Source organism: Tupaia chinensis, unplaced genomic scaffold (genome assembly GCF_000334495.1).
Source record: "Tupaia chinensis unplaced genomic scaffold, TupChi_1.0 Scaffold000672_1, whole genome shotgun sequence".
In the NCBI taxonomy this organism is placed as follows: domain Eukaryota; kingdom Metazoa; phylum Chordata; class Mammalia; order Scandentia; family Tupaiidae; genus Tupaia; species Tupaia belangeri.
Genome location: NW_006160195.1, coordinates 1,737,664 through 1,752,731, shown reverse-complemented (window position 1 = coordinate 1,752,731; position 15,068 = coordinate 1,737,664). Strand labels below are relative to the sequence as shown.

The 15,068-nt window shown below is 40.9% G+C and overlaps 1 protein-coding gene across 1 annotated transcript in view; it reads left to right on the top strand.

Moving 5' to 3' along the window:
* The window catches only part of KLHL3 (kelch like family member 3), a 99,792-nt gene that overhangs the window by 62,409 nt on the left and 22,315 nt on the right, over positions 1 to 15,068 (top strand). The window contains 3 exon segments of the mRNA XM_014592249.2: positions 12,553 to 12,670; positions 13,366 to 13,491; positions 13,494 to 13,559. Of these exon segments, the coding sequence (XP_014447735.1) occupies positions 12,553 to 12,670; positions 13,366 to 13,491; positions 13,494 to 13,559 (310 nt within the window).

Here is a 15,068-nt window from a genome sequence, read left to right as displayed (position 1 = left end):
TTTTTTTTTTTTTTTTTTTTTGAGAGGTGTTTGCTATAGGGCGCATGCGGTCGCCAGAAAGAGAGACAGAGACAGAAAGTGAGAATCCCCCCGCCCCCCCATGGGGATGGCCACGCCACAATCCCTTCTCCTCCATTCTCCTCTCAGGATCTTGGGCACACACGCACATGCGCCTGGTGTGAGTTTAAGCCACTGGGTCTGGGACTTGAACCGTGGTCAACTACATGGGAGTCCAGTGACATAGTCATTACACCAACTGCTGGTCTTGAAGTTATTCTTCCTTTCTAACTGAAATTTTTTGTCCTTTGATCAATGTCTTCTCATCCCTTCCTCTAACCCCCTAGCCCTTGATATCTGCCTTTCTACTCTCTGCTTCTATGAATTTAACTTTTTAATTGCCAGGGGGCAAATGCGTTCACTAGAGTGAGAGAGAGGCATGGGGCAGGTCACATTTTTCTCCCTTTTTCTCCATTTCTTCTTCTAATCAGGATTTAGAGCATGCAACACATGCAATTGTGTGTTTTTTAGGCAGTCAGCACCAAGATTTAAACTACTGTTGGTTATGTGGGTATCTGGTCCCAATGTGCAGAACTTAACCACTGTTCTGTAGAGCTCCCAAGTTTAACTTTTTTTTAGATTCTGTATAAAAAATGAGAACATGAGAATTTATCTTTTTGTGTTAACCTACTTAACATAAATGTCCTCTGGATTCATCCATGTTGTTGAAAGTGACAAGATTTTCCTTTTTTTTTTTTTTTAAAGATTGAATAATATTTCACTGTGTATGTTTACCATATTTTCTTAAAATCCATTAGTCTGTTGTGGACACTTAGGTTGTTTCCTTATCTTGGCTATTGTGAATAGTGCTATAGTGAACATGGGAGTGCAGATACTGACATACTAACCAGAAACTTTTAGTATTTCATTTTATTTTCTGTTATGGTTTATTTCTAGCTAAAAAAATTGTTGCCTAATCTTAGGTCACAAAGGTTTTCACCAATACTTTCTTCTAGATGTTTTAAAGTTTTAGACTTTACATTTAAGTCTGTGATCCCCATTTGGAGGGTTTTTTTTTTTTTTCAGAAATATAGTGCATAGGGATCATGGGAGTCACTGGACTCCCATGTAGTCTACCGTGGTTCAAGTTCTGGACGTGGTGGCTTAAAACTCACACCAGGTGTGTGGGTGTGCATTCCCTAGATCCCAAGAGGAGACTGGAGAAGGGATTGTGGCATGACCATTTCCCCTTGGGGGTGATTTCTCGCTTTCTCTCTTTCTGTCTCTTTGACGAGTGCATGCACTATAGCAAAACTCTCTTAAAAAAAAATAAAGTGTGTACAGTAAGGATCAAGTTTTGTTTATTTTCATATGGATATCACCATTTGTGGGAGAGATTCTTCTTTCTCCATTGAATTAACCTGTCACTTATGTTATAATTAATTGGCTATATATGTATTGTTTAATTCTAGACTCTGTGATGTTCTGTTTATCTAATTTGTCTATCTTTATAGCAATACCATGTTGCCTTGATTGCTAGCTTAATAGTATGCCTTGAGACAGCATGAATTCTCCAAAGTTAATTTTTGCTATTCAGGGTTCTTTGTATTTCCATATAAACTTCAGAATCAGCTTGTTTAATTAATTAATTAATTAACTTATTTATTTATTTAAATTCTTGCTGTAGGGTGTGTACACTTGCCAGAGAGAGATGGAGAAAGAGGGAAAATGAGAAATCATCCCTCAGTGGGAATGGCCATGCTACAGTAGCTTCTCCACCATTCTTCTCTCAGGATTTTGTACATGCATGCACATGTGCCTGGCTGCTAGGTCAGGGACTGAACCACAGAGTTGGCCATGTGGAGTCCAGCCATATGCTGGCCTCTATGCCACTTACTGACCTCAACTTGTTCATTTATATAGAACAGCTGGAGATTTGATTGAGGTTGCGTTGAATCTTTAAATCAATTAGGAGGAATTGACATCTTAATAATCCTAAATCTTCTACCCTATTAACACACCATGTGAGAAGACTTCAAAAAGTTTGAAGAAAAATAAAATTAAAGCACAATTTTTTTTTGGTGCAAAAAATTAAGATCTCTTTGTAGTTCTTCCATAATACACATTTTCCATGGATTCTTCAAAGACTACTTGTATATCTTCATTTATTCAGGTCTTTAATTTCTCTCAGTAATGTTTAATAGTTTTCAGTATACAGGCCTTATACATTTTTGTTAGATTTAACTTTTGGTATTTCATAATTTTTGATGCTTTTGTAAATGTTTTCTTTTTAAATTTCAACTTCTAATAGTTTATTGATAATCTGTAGAAATATGACTGATGAGAAAGGTTACTTAATGGGAAAGGAGAGGTCAGGTTGGTGATGGCTTCTTTTTTTTTTTTCTTTTGGTAAAACAGGGATAGTAGTTTTTCAGGAGATTGCTGAGTGTCCTAGGCTGATACTGCAGGCAATATTTGGGACTCTCTTCTGATGTGTTAGCCTCTCCTCTATAGTGTAGGTTCCATGACAGCAAGCATTACTCATCTTTGTCCTTGGCATGCAACCTGGCTCCTGACACAGGGTGGGCAATAGGAAAAATTTTCATGAATGAAAGAGATACCTTTTTAAGGAAGACATTACTGTTAAGGAGTGGCCGGATCTGAGCAGCACAATGGTGACCTTTAAACACATGAAGGAATTCAGTTCTTTAGGCTGTCACTGCAAGGCTAGCAAAAGCCATTAATGAACGAATACACTGTCTGCCTCTGTGTCAAAACTGCAAGGCAGTATCCATTAAAAAACTGTGTTAATCAGAAAAGGCCTGAGAAGACAAGAGAAAACTCATACAGCATTGCATGGTGCCAGAGGTTTCACATCTTCAGCTACTTAACATCTGAAAACAACTGGCTTTGTACTACACTCACTTCTTCTTCCTCCCTTTTTTTGCCCTTTAAAAGAATAAACCTGGGAATGACTTGGGACCATGGTTGCCTCCATCAGAGGAGTCTGGACCACCCAATTCCTGCTTTTCTCTACTTCTGTGTCTGTCTTTATTTTATGTTTATTTCTAATCCATAGCCGTTCCCACTCAGAACACATGCTAAGCCATGTGGGTCATGGCACATTACCTCCTAGGCATTTAGTACTGATCATTTATATTACCCCTCATTTTGTACAATACTTGTTAGTATTTATATATGTGTTTTTTTGCATAGATGTAATGAGAATTTATATCTACTTTTATTTGTCTTTGATCACTAATCATAGGTTGACCCTAGAACATTTGACTCAGCCCACAAATCTAATGTCAAATGATTCCAGTTGTCTTTCTTGGGGTTGTGAGGTACTTAGATTTTAAAAATTACAAAACTGGACTAGCTGGTGTTGTGATGATTAAGGCAGCTGGATCTCACATGGTCAACTATGTGGTTGAGTTCCAGACTTTGCAACTTGAAAAACACAAAAGGTGCATGTGCATGCATACTAAAAATCCTGAAAAGAGAGATGGAGGATAAGGGATTGTGGCATGGCCATCCCTGTGGGAGGAGGAGGTGCTTTCTCATTTTCCTTCTTTCTCTCTCTCTTCCTCTCTCTCTCTCTCTCCCCAGTGAGTGCATGCACCCACTAACAAATTGAAACAAAACCAAACCCAACAATAAACTATAAACTATCATGTATACATTACTTTAGAAATTCATTAATTCAGTCATTCAATACACTTTCATAGAGAACTCACTAATTGCCACTAATTGAGTTAGGTGCTAGGGTCACAGAGGCTCATGTGAGCTGAACTTTCCCCCAGGGAATCACAGTAAAGGGTGAGGGTGATAGAGGAAAAGGACAATTACAATGGAGCATGTGTCACTTTGGGGGAATGGGCAAGACAGATACTCTAGAAGCTTGGAGAGGGGCCAGGATTAGGAGGAAACTTTCTGTAGGAGGCCAGGCTCAAGATGATTCTCCAAGATCAAATGTGTATTGTAAGCAAATAGTCTAGAAACTGGTTCTGATGACCATAAGAGAGAACTGGCTCACATTCTTTTGTGGCCACTTTGAGTAATTTATACTTTGCATCTTGTTTCTTCCCTGGGTCATTGTCCTTATCACCAAAGGCATTGATAATGATATAAGTACCAGTATTTGCCAGTATACCAATTACTAAGCAGCTCATTTGTGTTTTACTAAGCATGTTTTCTTATTTTGTCTTCATGATGAGTTTGGAAGGTCTGTTTGGAGAGAACTGAGATTCAGTGAGACTGAGTGACTTGCACAGGGTTTTACAGCTCTTAAGTGGCAAAATGAACACTTGAATCCAGGTCTGGCAGACTCAAGGACAAGGCTTTTAAATACTATGTAATATTAATTCCCATGATGAGATAATAGCAGATCTCAATTACTGAGCACTTACCATGTGCCAAACACTGGGCTAAGTGATTTGCATTTATTATCTCATAGACTTTCATAATTGTAATTATCCCCATTTTGCAGAAGAAAAAATTGGATTTTGGGTTATGTCACCCTCTTATTAAGTATTAGTTATGTATTTCTGCATTATACACCACCCTAACCTTGGTGGTTTAACATAACAAACATTTATTATCATAGTTTCTGTGAACAGGAGTCCCGTAGTGGCTTAGCTGAGTTGTTTAGGCTCAGGGTGTCTCGTAAAGTCAAGCTATTGTTTGGGGCTGCAGTTATCTCAGGCTGTTTGGAGGAGGATCTGATTCTAAGCTCACTTCCATGGTTGCTGGCAGGCCACATGGGCCTCTCCATAAGATGTTGAGTGTTCTCATGACATGGCAGCTTCTTTCTCCCAGAGTGAGTGACTCTGGAGGAAGAAAATGAAAGAACACACCTAAGATGAAAGTGTCACTCCTTTTATAATCAAATTTCCAAAGCCATGACCCATCACTTCTGCTATATTTTATTTACCAGATGAAAATCACTAAGTCTAACTCACATTTATGGGAGAGGAATTAAGTTCCTTATTTGAGAGTAGGAGGGTCAAAGAATTTGTTGTCTAGCCATGGTGCCACAAGTGTCTGAGCTGCTGCATGAAGCTGGGGCCATGTGGGAAACCTGGGTTCAGATCATAGACCTACCTGAACAGACTGGGTGTGGTAGGACGCACCTGGAATTCTAGCTAACTAGGAGGCTGGGGCAGACAATTACAAGAGTGAGACCCTGTCAAATCTCGTTCTCTCTTTCACACCTTTTGTCTCTCTCATTAAAATAATGATAATAATAATAATTTGTGACCTATCTTCAAAGTGCCCTTATTTAGTATATGACTGAGTTGAGATTAAAGTCCAGGATGACTGACTCTGTGCCCTAAACTCTGTCCTATTATATTGTCACCAAAACATTTTACCCAGATGCTTTTTGGAAAGAAACCTGATTTCTGACCTTTGAGTAAATCTTAAGAAATCTCTCTGAGAAAGTAAGCTAGAAATATATTAATTACTAAATAAGTAGAGGACAAGGAGAAATTAGACTGGTTGAAGTAGCAGCCCTTGAAATTCCAAGGGCAGGCTGATTTGAGCTTTCACAAATTCAGTCGAGATAGGCTTTCTGGCAGAACAAACTTAGAGGAACACAGTGTGGGAGAGAAATTCACACTATTCTCAGCAGTGAATCTGTTTATCAGCCAAGTCTCTTCTTTGAAAGGAATCTCTGCCTTGAGATCGTTGCAGAGGCTAATAAGGGTGTTTTTTCCTGAGCTGTGTATGCACAGATCACACTGACACATTCAAGCTGGAACAGCTAGTAGCGTCATCTTGGCTCCCACACATTCACCGCCCAGCACTTTCCCTGGGGCTGGGTTGCCATGGACAACCCAAGGCTGTCTCCCAGCCACTCAGAACCCTCCTACGTTGCTCTGTTTCACAGATGGCAGCAGAGAAATGGGGTTCCAGGAAGATGCAAATAAACCCTTCGGAAATGTACTGGACCTGGCACTTTTCATTGTCATTCCAGTTCATTTGGCATCTCTATTCAGCTCTCTAAAAATGACACTGAAAAGCTATTTGGGCTGGAAGTGGGTGGCTTGTTCCTGAGTTGGGCTGTCCTGCTTTGAGTAGATGGTGTTGGAAATAGAGGCTGTTGACAAGGTGGGTAGAATGGCTTCTCATTTGGACTAGGCCCCTCTTCCATCTTGGTCTGTACTCTGCCAAACATCCTAGGGTGCTGAAAAACCCCCATTATAACCCCTGGAATTAACAGTATTCATCTTCCCATCACAGATTCTTTAGTATCCCTTTCTACCATTTATTAGGAGTCTTGTTTTTTATAACCACTTTAAATAATAGTAATGCTAATGTTAATCTAATAATAGAAGCTAACGTTGAATGCGTACTATTTACAAAGCAGTGTGCTAAATGCTTTTTGTCAGTTAAGTCTCCTTACACTCATATGAGAAACATCCTATGAGCCTGATGTTACAGGTGATGAAAATGAGGCTTAGCAAGGATAAGTGTCGTGCCTGTGGTCACACAGCTTATTAGTGACTGGGCTGATATGTGAGCCGAGATGCGTCTAACTCCAAAGCCCATTTTCTCCATTTCTTCACTCTCCCCCTGGGCCTTGCCCTTACGTTGCCTGGTTCTCAGACCTTCATTATCTCTGCATCTGGGCGGTCACTACTTGCCTAGAGCACATGTTGCTCAGGGACCTGCTTGGACAAGTCTTCTGGCTCGACTTCGACAATGCTCCTTCGGATGAATTTTTGGTGTTAGCCCTGCGGCCCCACGCACCAGGGTAAGAGAGACTCTCGCTTCCTGCCCTGGCCCGAGGGACCGACTGGCTGGGCCTGCCTTCTGCCCAGCTCACCGGTCACGGAAGAGAGTTTGGACACAGACTCTGCTCTTGCCCAGTGAAAAAAGTGTGCAGAGTGTGTCATCTGAGGAAGATTCTAATAACTTATGTGATCCTGAGGTGAGGGTTAGAATCTCGATCCAAGCGTGGACGGGAAAGTTGAGCTCTGTTCTTCAAGTGCCCCTTTTTCTGGCTAGTCACTGGCACTTCATGGCTCTTAGAAACAAGGTGGTTGTCATTTCAGTGAGGAGGGACCAATATGCCTTCGACAGTCACTCTGGTGGAATCAGAATCATTTGTGTGAAAGAACAGTATATATTTTAAAACTTGGATTTAAATTTATTTCCTAAGAAGTTAGGTAGGCTTTCCATGTCCTTACTAATCTCCCTAAGTAAATGGGTGTCTGAATTTCTAAAATAAGAATATTTTCCTTGAGAAGTGTCTAATTATCTCTGCCACTGTGGAGTCCCAACTCCCCTGCATTCTGTCAAAAACTCTCCATTCACCAGAATGCCCATACCTTCAACATGGTGATAACCAAGTCTTGGGATCAGGACCCTGAGGCACTCTGCAAGACTCCTAAGTACATTGCAATACTGGAGACTGAACCATGTGTCACTGGGCTCCCATGTAGTCCACCAAGGTTTGAGCCCTGGACCTGGTAGCTTGAAAATCATGCCAGGCACATGTGCGCATGTGCCCAGAATCCTGAGAGGAGAATGGAGGAGAAGGGATTGCATTGTGGCCATCTCCTTTGGGGGGTGATTTCTTACTTTCCCTCTCACTGTTTTTCTCCTTTCTCACAAGTGCACAGATCCTATAGCAAAAACCTTTAAACAAACAAACAAACAAACAAGGACTGATTTGATTCAGTAGTTTCTATCAAAGGCATCATAGATCTCTAGTAAATTTGGATTTAGGAATACTGGGGGAAAAGAGAAATATGTTAGTTGACCTCCCTGGGTCTGAATGATTTTGGAAATGTAAAATCTGGGCTTGCCAGAAAGAATTGTTCAAGCCTCTTCATGCTCTTAAATCCTGTGGTCTTCTTAAATAGCTATACATTTGGAATTTTAGAGATATAATACAAGTAGACTCTGGGAATTACTCATATTTGCCTAATTGGTTGCTAAGATCAGCTATCTATGGCAACAACCATCCATTAAAATTCAGATAGTAAATTTATTCTTTTTACCCTGCATGATTAACACAGTGATGGGTATAGTGTTCCTTGTATGATGGCTTCTTACAAGACCTGCTTAAAAATAAAATTTCTTATGCTTATGAAAGGAGCGGAACATACACCCACTCTTCCCTACAAAACCTCTAATTCCTCTCCTCAGATATTTGTACCAGTTTTGAATAATAAAATTGTTTCTCTGGAGCCAGCAGGTGGCATAATGGTTAAGGTACGGGATGCCCATATGACTGACTGCAGTCCGAGTCCTGGATCCGGCTGCTTGAAAATCACACCAGGCATGTGTGTGTGCATGCCCCAAATCCTGAGAAGATAATGGAGGAGAAGGGATTGTGGCATGGCCATCTCCTCTGGGGGGTTGATTTCTCACTTTCCCTCTATTTCTCTTTGGCAAGCACGTGCACTCTATGTCAATAAGCTTAAAAAAAAAAGTTGTAGGGACCAGCAGATGGTGTAGTAGTTATGTTGCTGGACTGCCATGTAGTTGACTGCAGTTCAAGTCCCAGACCAGGTGACTTGAGACTCATGCTGGGCATGTGTGCATATGTGTCTAAGATTCTGAGAGGAGAGTGGAGGAAAAGGGATTGTGGCGTGTCCATCTTCCCTGGCAGGGGGTGGTTTCTCACTTTCTGTCTCTCTCTCTGTGTCTATCTAGCGAGCACATGTCCTTTATAGCAAAAAAAAAAAAAAAAATCTCTCCAAGAAAATGTTATTTTCCATCAGTAGTTTTTATGAACTCAAAGGATAGTTATTTTAAAAAACCTCATCCTGTATTATTTTTGTCATACTTAGGTTTTATTTTAACATAAATATTTTGCATTTTAATAATACAGTTTCTGTGTTACTATGAAAATTCTCGGAGAAGAGTGGTAGATTTTTTTCCCATATAAATGTATTTTCCCCAGCCCTGGAGAGAGACAGATTTTGGTTCCCTGAAAGCTTTGCCTTTATTTTTTATCTTACAGAAGAAGCCTGTGCAAAGAAAAAGCAACTTTCTGGTGGTTGAGTCATAAAATAGGAAGTGCTCTCACCTTTTCTTTTTCTTTTTTGTTTTTCTCACTGTCCCCATAATTATAATCTTATATTCCAAGATGCCTTAACTGTAGAAAGTGACACTCCAGTTTTCTATTTTTAAAAATTTAACTGTGTATTTGTATGTATGATTCACTTTTTATTCATTCCTTATTCTAAATAAATATTTGAATCCTCGTGTCCACCTGGCAACATAATGATCTAGTATTTTCTTGGTGAGTGAGGTAAAATTATTTCCTATCCTGGCAGAGCTCACTGTATTAGAGGCCAGATGGCCAAAGCACAATGTGAAACACACAGGAAGGTGAGATCTCAGAGGAGGGACACACAGATCAGATTTGGAGGTCAGAGAAGTCCTTTTGGCAGAAGTAATATGTAAGCAGAGACCTAAAAGGAAAGCATGTATTAAAGCAGAGGGATCAGAAAGGAGGACGAATGTTTAAAGTACGTGTGTGAAGGTGTGGGTGTCTAAAGTCATTGTAGAAAGACAACTGAAAACTGACTTCATTCTCATTCGGTTCCAGAAATCAAATTTCAAAAAAAAATTCTCACAATATTTTTCCTTCAATTGAGTTTTACCAGCTCAAAACCAAGAGGACAATGAAAGATCCATTGTCCAACGAACATAGGGCAAGGCATTCTGTTCTGTAGGAGTAAGTTGGGCATTGTTGAAGTTTGCAAGGAGACTGTGTTCATTAACCTCTCTCTTGAATTGGATGCCTATCTAAGCAAGAAATATAGTCACAAGATAATGCAGAATTCAGCTTTCCTTAGAAAAAGGCTGCTCTTGATACAGAGCTTTGGACCTTTGGGCTGAGGGATACAAAAAGTCAGATGAAGAATATTTATTTCTGGAAGTGTCAGCAGCTCAAACCTTGACTGTATATCCATAGTTCCTTTGAAATGCTTTAGAAGTCAGAACTGGTATCTGAGTTTTTGAACATTGGTCACCCACATAGTCACAGACAGCTATAAATTAACTGTGATTTCCCATGACCTGCCACATGGGCATTGAGTGAGCCTGAATTTGGAAACTTGGGACACAATTGATTTTAAGCAGTGGTTGTCATCTCTGGTTTTGTCTCCCCATAATGTTCACCTAAAGGATGTATGTACGCCTGTGAGTTCACACAGATTTTGAAGATTGCTTCTCTCCCCAAGAAAATATTGTGAGGAAGTTAAAAGCACTATAATAATTCATTGTGCAAAAATTGCTAATGGCACATCCTCTGGAACTCTGCACTGGACATGGGTTAAGAAAGTGGTTCTCAAAGTATGAATCTTAGGGCAGAAGCAGCAGCAGCATCACCTGGGGACTTGTTAGAAAGTGCACAGGCACAGCTCTTCTCCGAATGCACTGAGTCGGAACCTCTGGGGCTAGAACCTATCATCTGTACTTTCACAAATCACAGAGGTGATTCTGATGTATACTGAAGTGTGAGAACCAGTGGGCAAATAAGGCAGGCTGCAGGTAGTGATCAAGTCCTGTGACTTAGATTGACTGGCTGTGACTTCCGCCTCTCTCTCTCAAGAACATATTTGAATGCCAGTGTGATGCCATTATGGGAACAGCTGTGAAACTGCACAAACATCATAAAATATGTGAACTACACTTCATTTTGCTTAATTTTTATTTATTAGTAATGTGTGACAAAAGATGTAACGACAGGGATATCACAGTTAAGTACTGTAGTTCCATTAACCTGCTAGAGAATAGGCTGTCAACTTTTTGACTATGCCCTGTAGTAAGAAATATGTTTACATTGCTTTGCAGAAGACATATCTGTGGGGTCCTCAAAAAGTTCATGGAAAATGCATATTATGGAAAAAACTATGCATGGATTTCAAAATTTTGTCATACCAAAATAAACTTGTACCTTACATCCATTTCCCCACAAACGTTTGAAGTAACTTTTTACAAATATACATAACCAGGACAAAAATTTTATGAAATCAAACCCTTATTGTGATGTTTTCTGAGTTGCTCTAGCGAAGTGTACTGGTCACAATCTGTTGAGTTAATTTGTGACACGCTAATGAATGTGTTTTGTCAACTATAGAGGCAACAAGCTGTGTTTTCAGGGACTCTTTTTCTAGAGCAAGAAACGTGTGGACTGGCCTCACTTCTATGTCTGGTAGACTTGGGTTCAGCCTCTATTTCTCTACTCTTTTTATTTATTTATTTATTTTTTGAGATGATCTCTATGTGGTACATGTGCTCACCAGTGAGACAGAGAGACAGAAATCCCCAAAAGGGGATGGCCACGGTGTAATCCCTTCTCCATTCTCCCCTTGGGATTTGGACATGCACAAACATGTGCCCAATGTGAGTTTTAAGCTGCTGGGTCCAGGATTCAAACCACTGTTGGCCATCTGGGAGCCCAGCGCCTTAACTACCACATCGCATTGCCTGCTGTCCCCACCCCTAAAATATATGTGTGTGTGTATATATATATATATATACACACACAATCACTATATATCATTACAGCATGCACAATGAGTTTTCCCGGTATGAATACACTATCTATTAGTTCAGTTAAAGATATTATCATATGCGTTATCATTACAGATAATTTTCCATTTTTGTGTCTATTAGATGATATATCATTACAGCATGCACAATGAGTTTTCCCGGTATGAATACACTATCTATTAGTTCAGTTAAAGATATTATCATATGCGTTATCATTACAGATAATTTTCCATTTTTGTGTTCCTTAAATATTTTGCTTCTTTCTTTTGCTCTTTGATTCCCTTCCTCTCACCCTCCCCCATTGCCCACCCTCCTCCCATGCTGTCTCTACAAAAATATTTTTAAATAACGTTTTATCTTAAAATGCATCCAACTTCTGCACTCTTAAAATATGTTGAAGTTTAGTAATCCCTTTCCCCCAATTCTAGAAGCATTGAGATTGCAGAAGATGTTGTATGTGGCTTCATGTACCTCTAACATAACCCTGAATGTTATGACTATGTTTTTGTGGGAAGATGCTTGTTAGACTTTTAAATATTTATACCTCTTGGGCTGCATAGTGGTTAAGGCACTGGGCTCCCATATGGTCGACCATGGTTTGAGCCCCAGACCCAGTAGTTGAAACTCACACTGGGTGTTAAGTGCGTGTGTAACCAAAATCCCAAGAGGAGAATGGAGAAGAAAGAATTGTGGTGTGGTCATCCCCTCTGGGGGGGGGGGGGTTTCGCACTTCTATCCCTCCCCCGTGGGGGGGGGGGTATTTCTCACTTTTACTCTCTCTCTCTCTCTCTCTCTCTGTCTCTCCGGTGAGTACATGCACCCAATAGCAAAAATATCTCTAAAAATAAAATAATAATGTACACCTTTTGGTGATTCATGACAATATTTTCATACGTATAGCTCTATAAACTGGCATCTTAGATCAGCCACAGACCCTGGGCTTATACATTAAGTATGTAGAAGTACTAGGGAAATTGTCACCCATTAATCTGGATGTTGGGGAGAACCTGCTAATGTCTGCTTGTCTTTCTGGAGGTCATGATTGTGGTTGGCGGCCAGGCACCCAAGGCAATCCGCAGTGTGGAGTGCTATGATTTCGAGGAGGACCGGTGGGATCAGATTGCTGAGCTTCCCTCCAGAAGGTGCAGAGCAGGTGAGAAGTGTTGTCTTCCAGTTGTGTGGGCTGCCCTCCCTGCTAGTTTCCTTTTGGTGCTGGAAGTCATGCATTGTTCCTTGTTTCCTAAGATATTTGTGAATTTTACCCTCCTTCCCTTTTCCCCTTCTCTACTTTTTGGCTACTCCTTCTGGGGTCAGTTCTTATATGGTTGGGTTTTTTGAGCTAATTTAAGTATTTGCTTGAATCAAATAAAATTAGAAAAACAAATGGGAAGGGGATCAGCAGATGACGTAATGGTTATGTTGCTGGACATTCATGATGTCAGCTACAGTTCGAGTCTTGGACCCAGCAACTTAAACTCACACTGGGTGCATGTGCATGCGTTCACCAAATCCCGAGAGGATAATGGAGGAGAAGGGATTGTGGTGTGGCCATCCCCTCTAGGGGGGTGATTTCTCGCTTTCTGTCTCTGTTTCTCTCTGTCTCTCCGGTGAGCACACACACCCTATAGCAAAAACTTATTTACAAAAAAATAAAAAATAAATAAAAAAGAAAAAACACTTGGGAAGAGAAATCCAATGTGTCCCACAATGACTTACAAATATCTTAAATTGGAGGTACTCTTCTCTGGTGAGTTACTTATGTGCCTGCCTTGCTCCCCATTGTCACCCAGCAACTTGAGTAGTCAGCCGCCTGACCTGACCTTGAAGCTGTGGTTTCCTGTGCTTCAGGTGTGGTGTTCATGGCTGGCCATGTGTATGCTGTGGGTGGGTTCAACGGTTCACTGCGTGTGCGAACAGTAGACGTGTACGATGGCGTGAAGGACCAGTGGACGTCCATTGCCAGCATGCAAGAGCGAGCACACTGGGTGCGGCAGTGCTCAATGACCTGCTCTACGCAGTGGGAGGCTTTGATGGCAGTACTGGTAGGTCTTGGACATATTCCCAAACCCTCTCTCTCTGAGACAAACCTTCCATGCAGCCCTACTTTTTCAGCTGGTTCTTGGGTCAACCTTCTGTCTGTTTGTAGCTATTGACCCAGGAATTCATACCCAGCCTTCTTCCTCACCCAGCTATGTGGGCCAGAGCCAAGCCTTCTTACACACAGAATATGTAACTGCTTGCGTGCCATAATTTCTAAGACTCTGAGAAGGATACTGTGTTCAAAAGAGTTCCTTTACTACTTTCCGGGGCCTCAGAACCTATTTACTCAGTATATGAGAGTTAGAAAGAGAACATGGTTAGTTGGGGTGTCCCTTAGGACTTGAGCCTTAACTCTACTAGTAGATGAGGAACCAAGATTCAGCAATTGGAAGATACCTGGCTTAGGCCATGCAGTAGGCTAGGCTGCCTACTTTGTCCCTTATCTTTTCTCCTGGCCCACTGAAGCTTTGCAAGTCTATGATGGTACAGATTATCTCCTACTCTTGGATTTTTATCTAGCTTCAAAATTCCAATTGGAAGCCATAGTGGACATGGTCTTGGAGAGATGGTATTATTTCTACTTTTATTTTCAGGTAAATGTCTCTGTAAATAGTAACTCAGTTAAACTAAAGTGATATCCTTTTGGCCCCCAGGGAGGTGAAAAACAATATACTTTTACTTCTCTGGATTTTCATCTATGTCTTTACAATTCAGTGATCTTTCTCCACCTTCTCTTTGCCTCGTTCATATAACTCCAGGTCTTTAGCCTCTCAGGAGATTGCCTTTAATGAGTTGGACCTGGATATAATGAGAACAAAAAGATAGTGGTACAAATCTTGACTAAACCGTGGGCTTGAAAATGAGGAATTTTTGTTTTACTATGAAAAGAGATGTCCAGAGATCAGTAGTTTCTGACTTGGTCCAAGTGTCCAAGTATCTTGGGACTAAGGTTATTGAGATTCTCTTGGCTTTTCCTCATGATCACAAGATGGCTGTTACAGATTAATCAGCATATTTGTGTTCCAGGTAGCAATGAGTAAGAAGAGGTGGCAACTGTATTTGAAAAACAAAGACTGTTTCAGAAATCCTTATCAGCCTTCTGATGAGTTTTCATTGACTTGATCACCTCTAACTGCAAGAGAATCTTGAAAGTCAAGTTTTTAGCTTTGCAGCTTCTAAGGTAGAGAAAGACCAGGGAGAGGTGGGGCTTAGAATAGGTGTTCAGTGGGGGACCAGCAGTTAGCGTAATGGCTATGTCACTGGACTCCCATGTAGTCTACTGTGGTTTGCTTCCCGGACCCGGTGGCTTGAAACTCACGCCGGGTGCATGTATGTGCGTACCCAAGATCCCGAGAAGAGGATGGAGGAGAAGGGATTGCGGTGTGGCCATCCCTCCTGGGGGGTGATTTCTCGCTTTCTGTCTCTCTGTCTATCTCTGTCTGTCTGACAAGCACACACGCCCTGTGGCAAAATCCTCTCCCCCCCCCAAAGAAAAAAAACAAAAAAAAAAA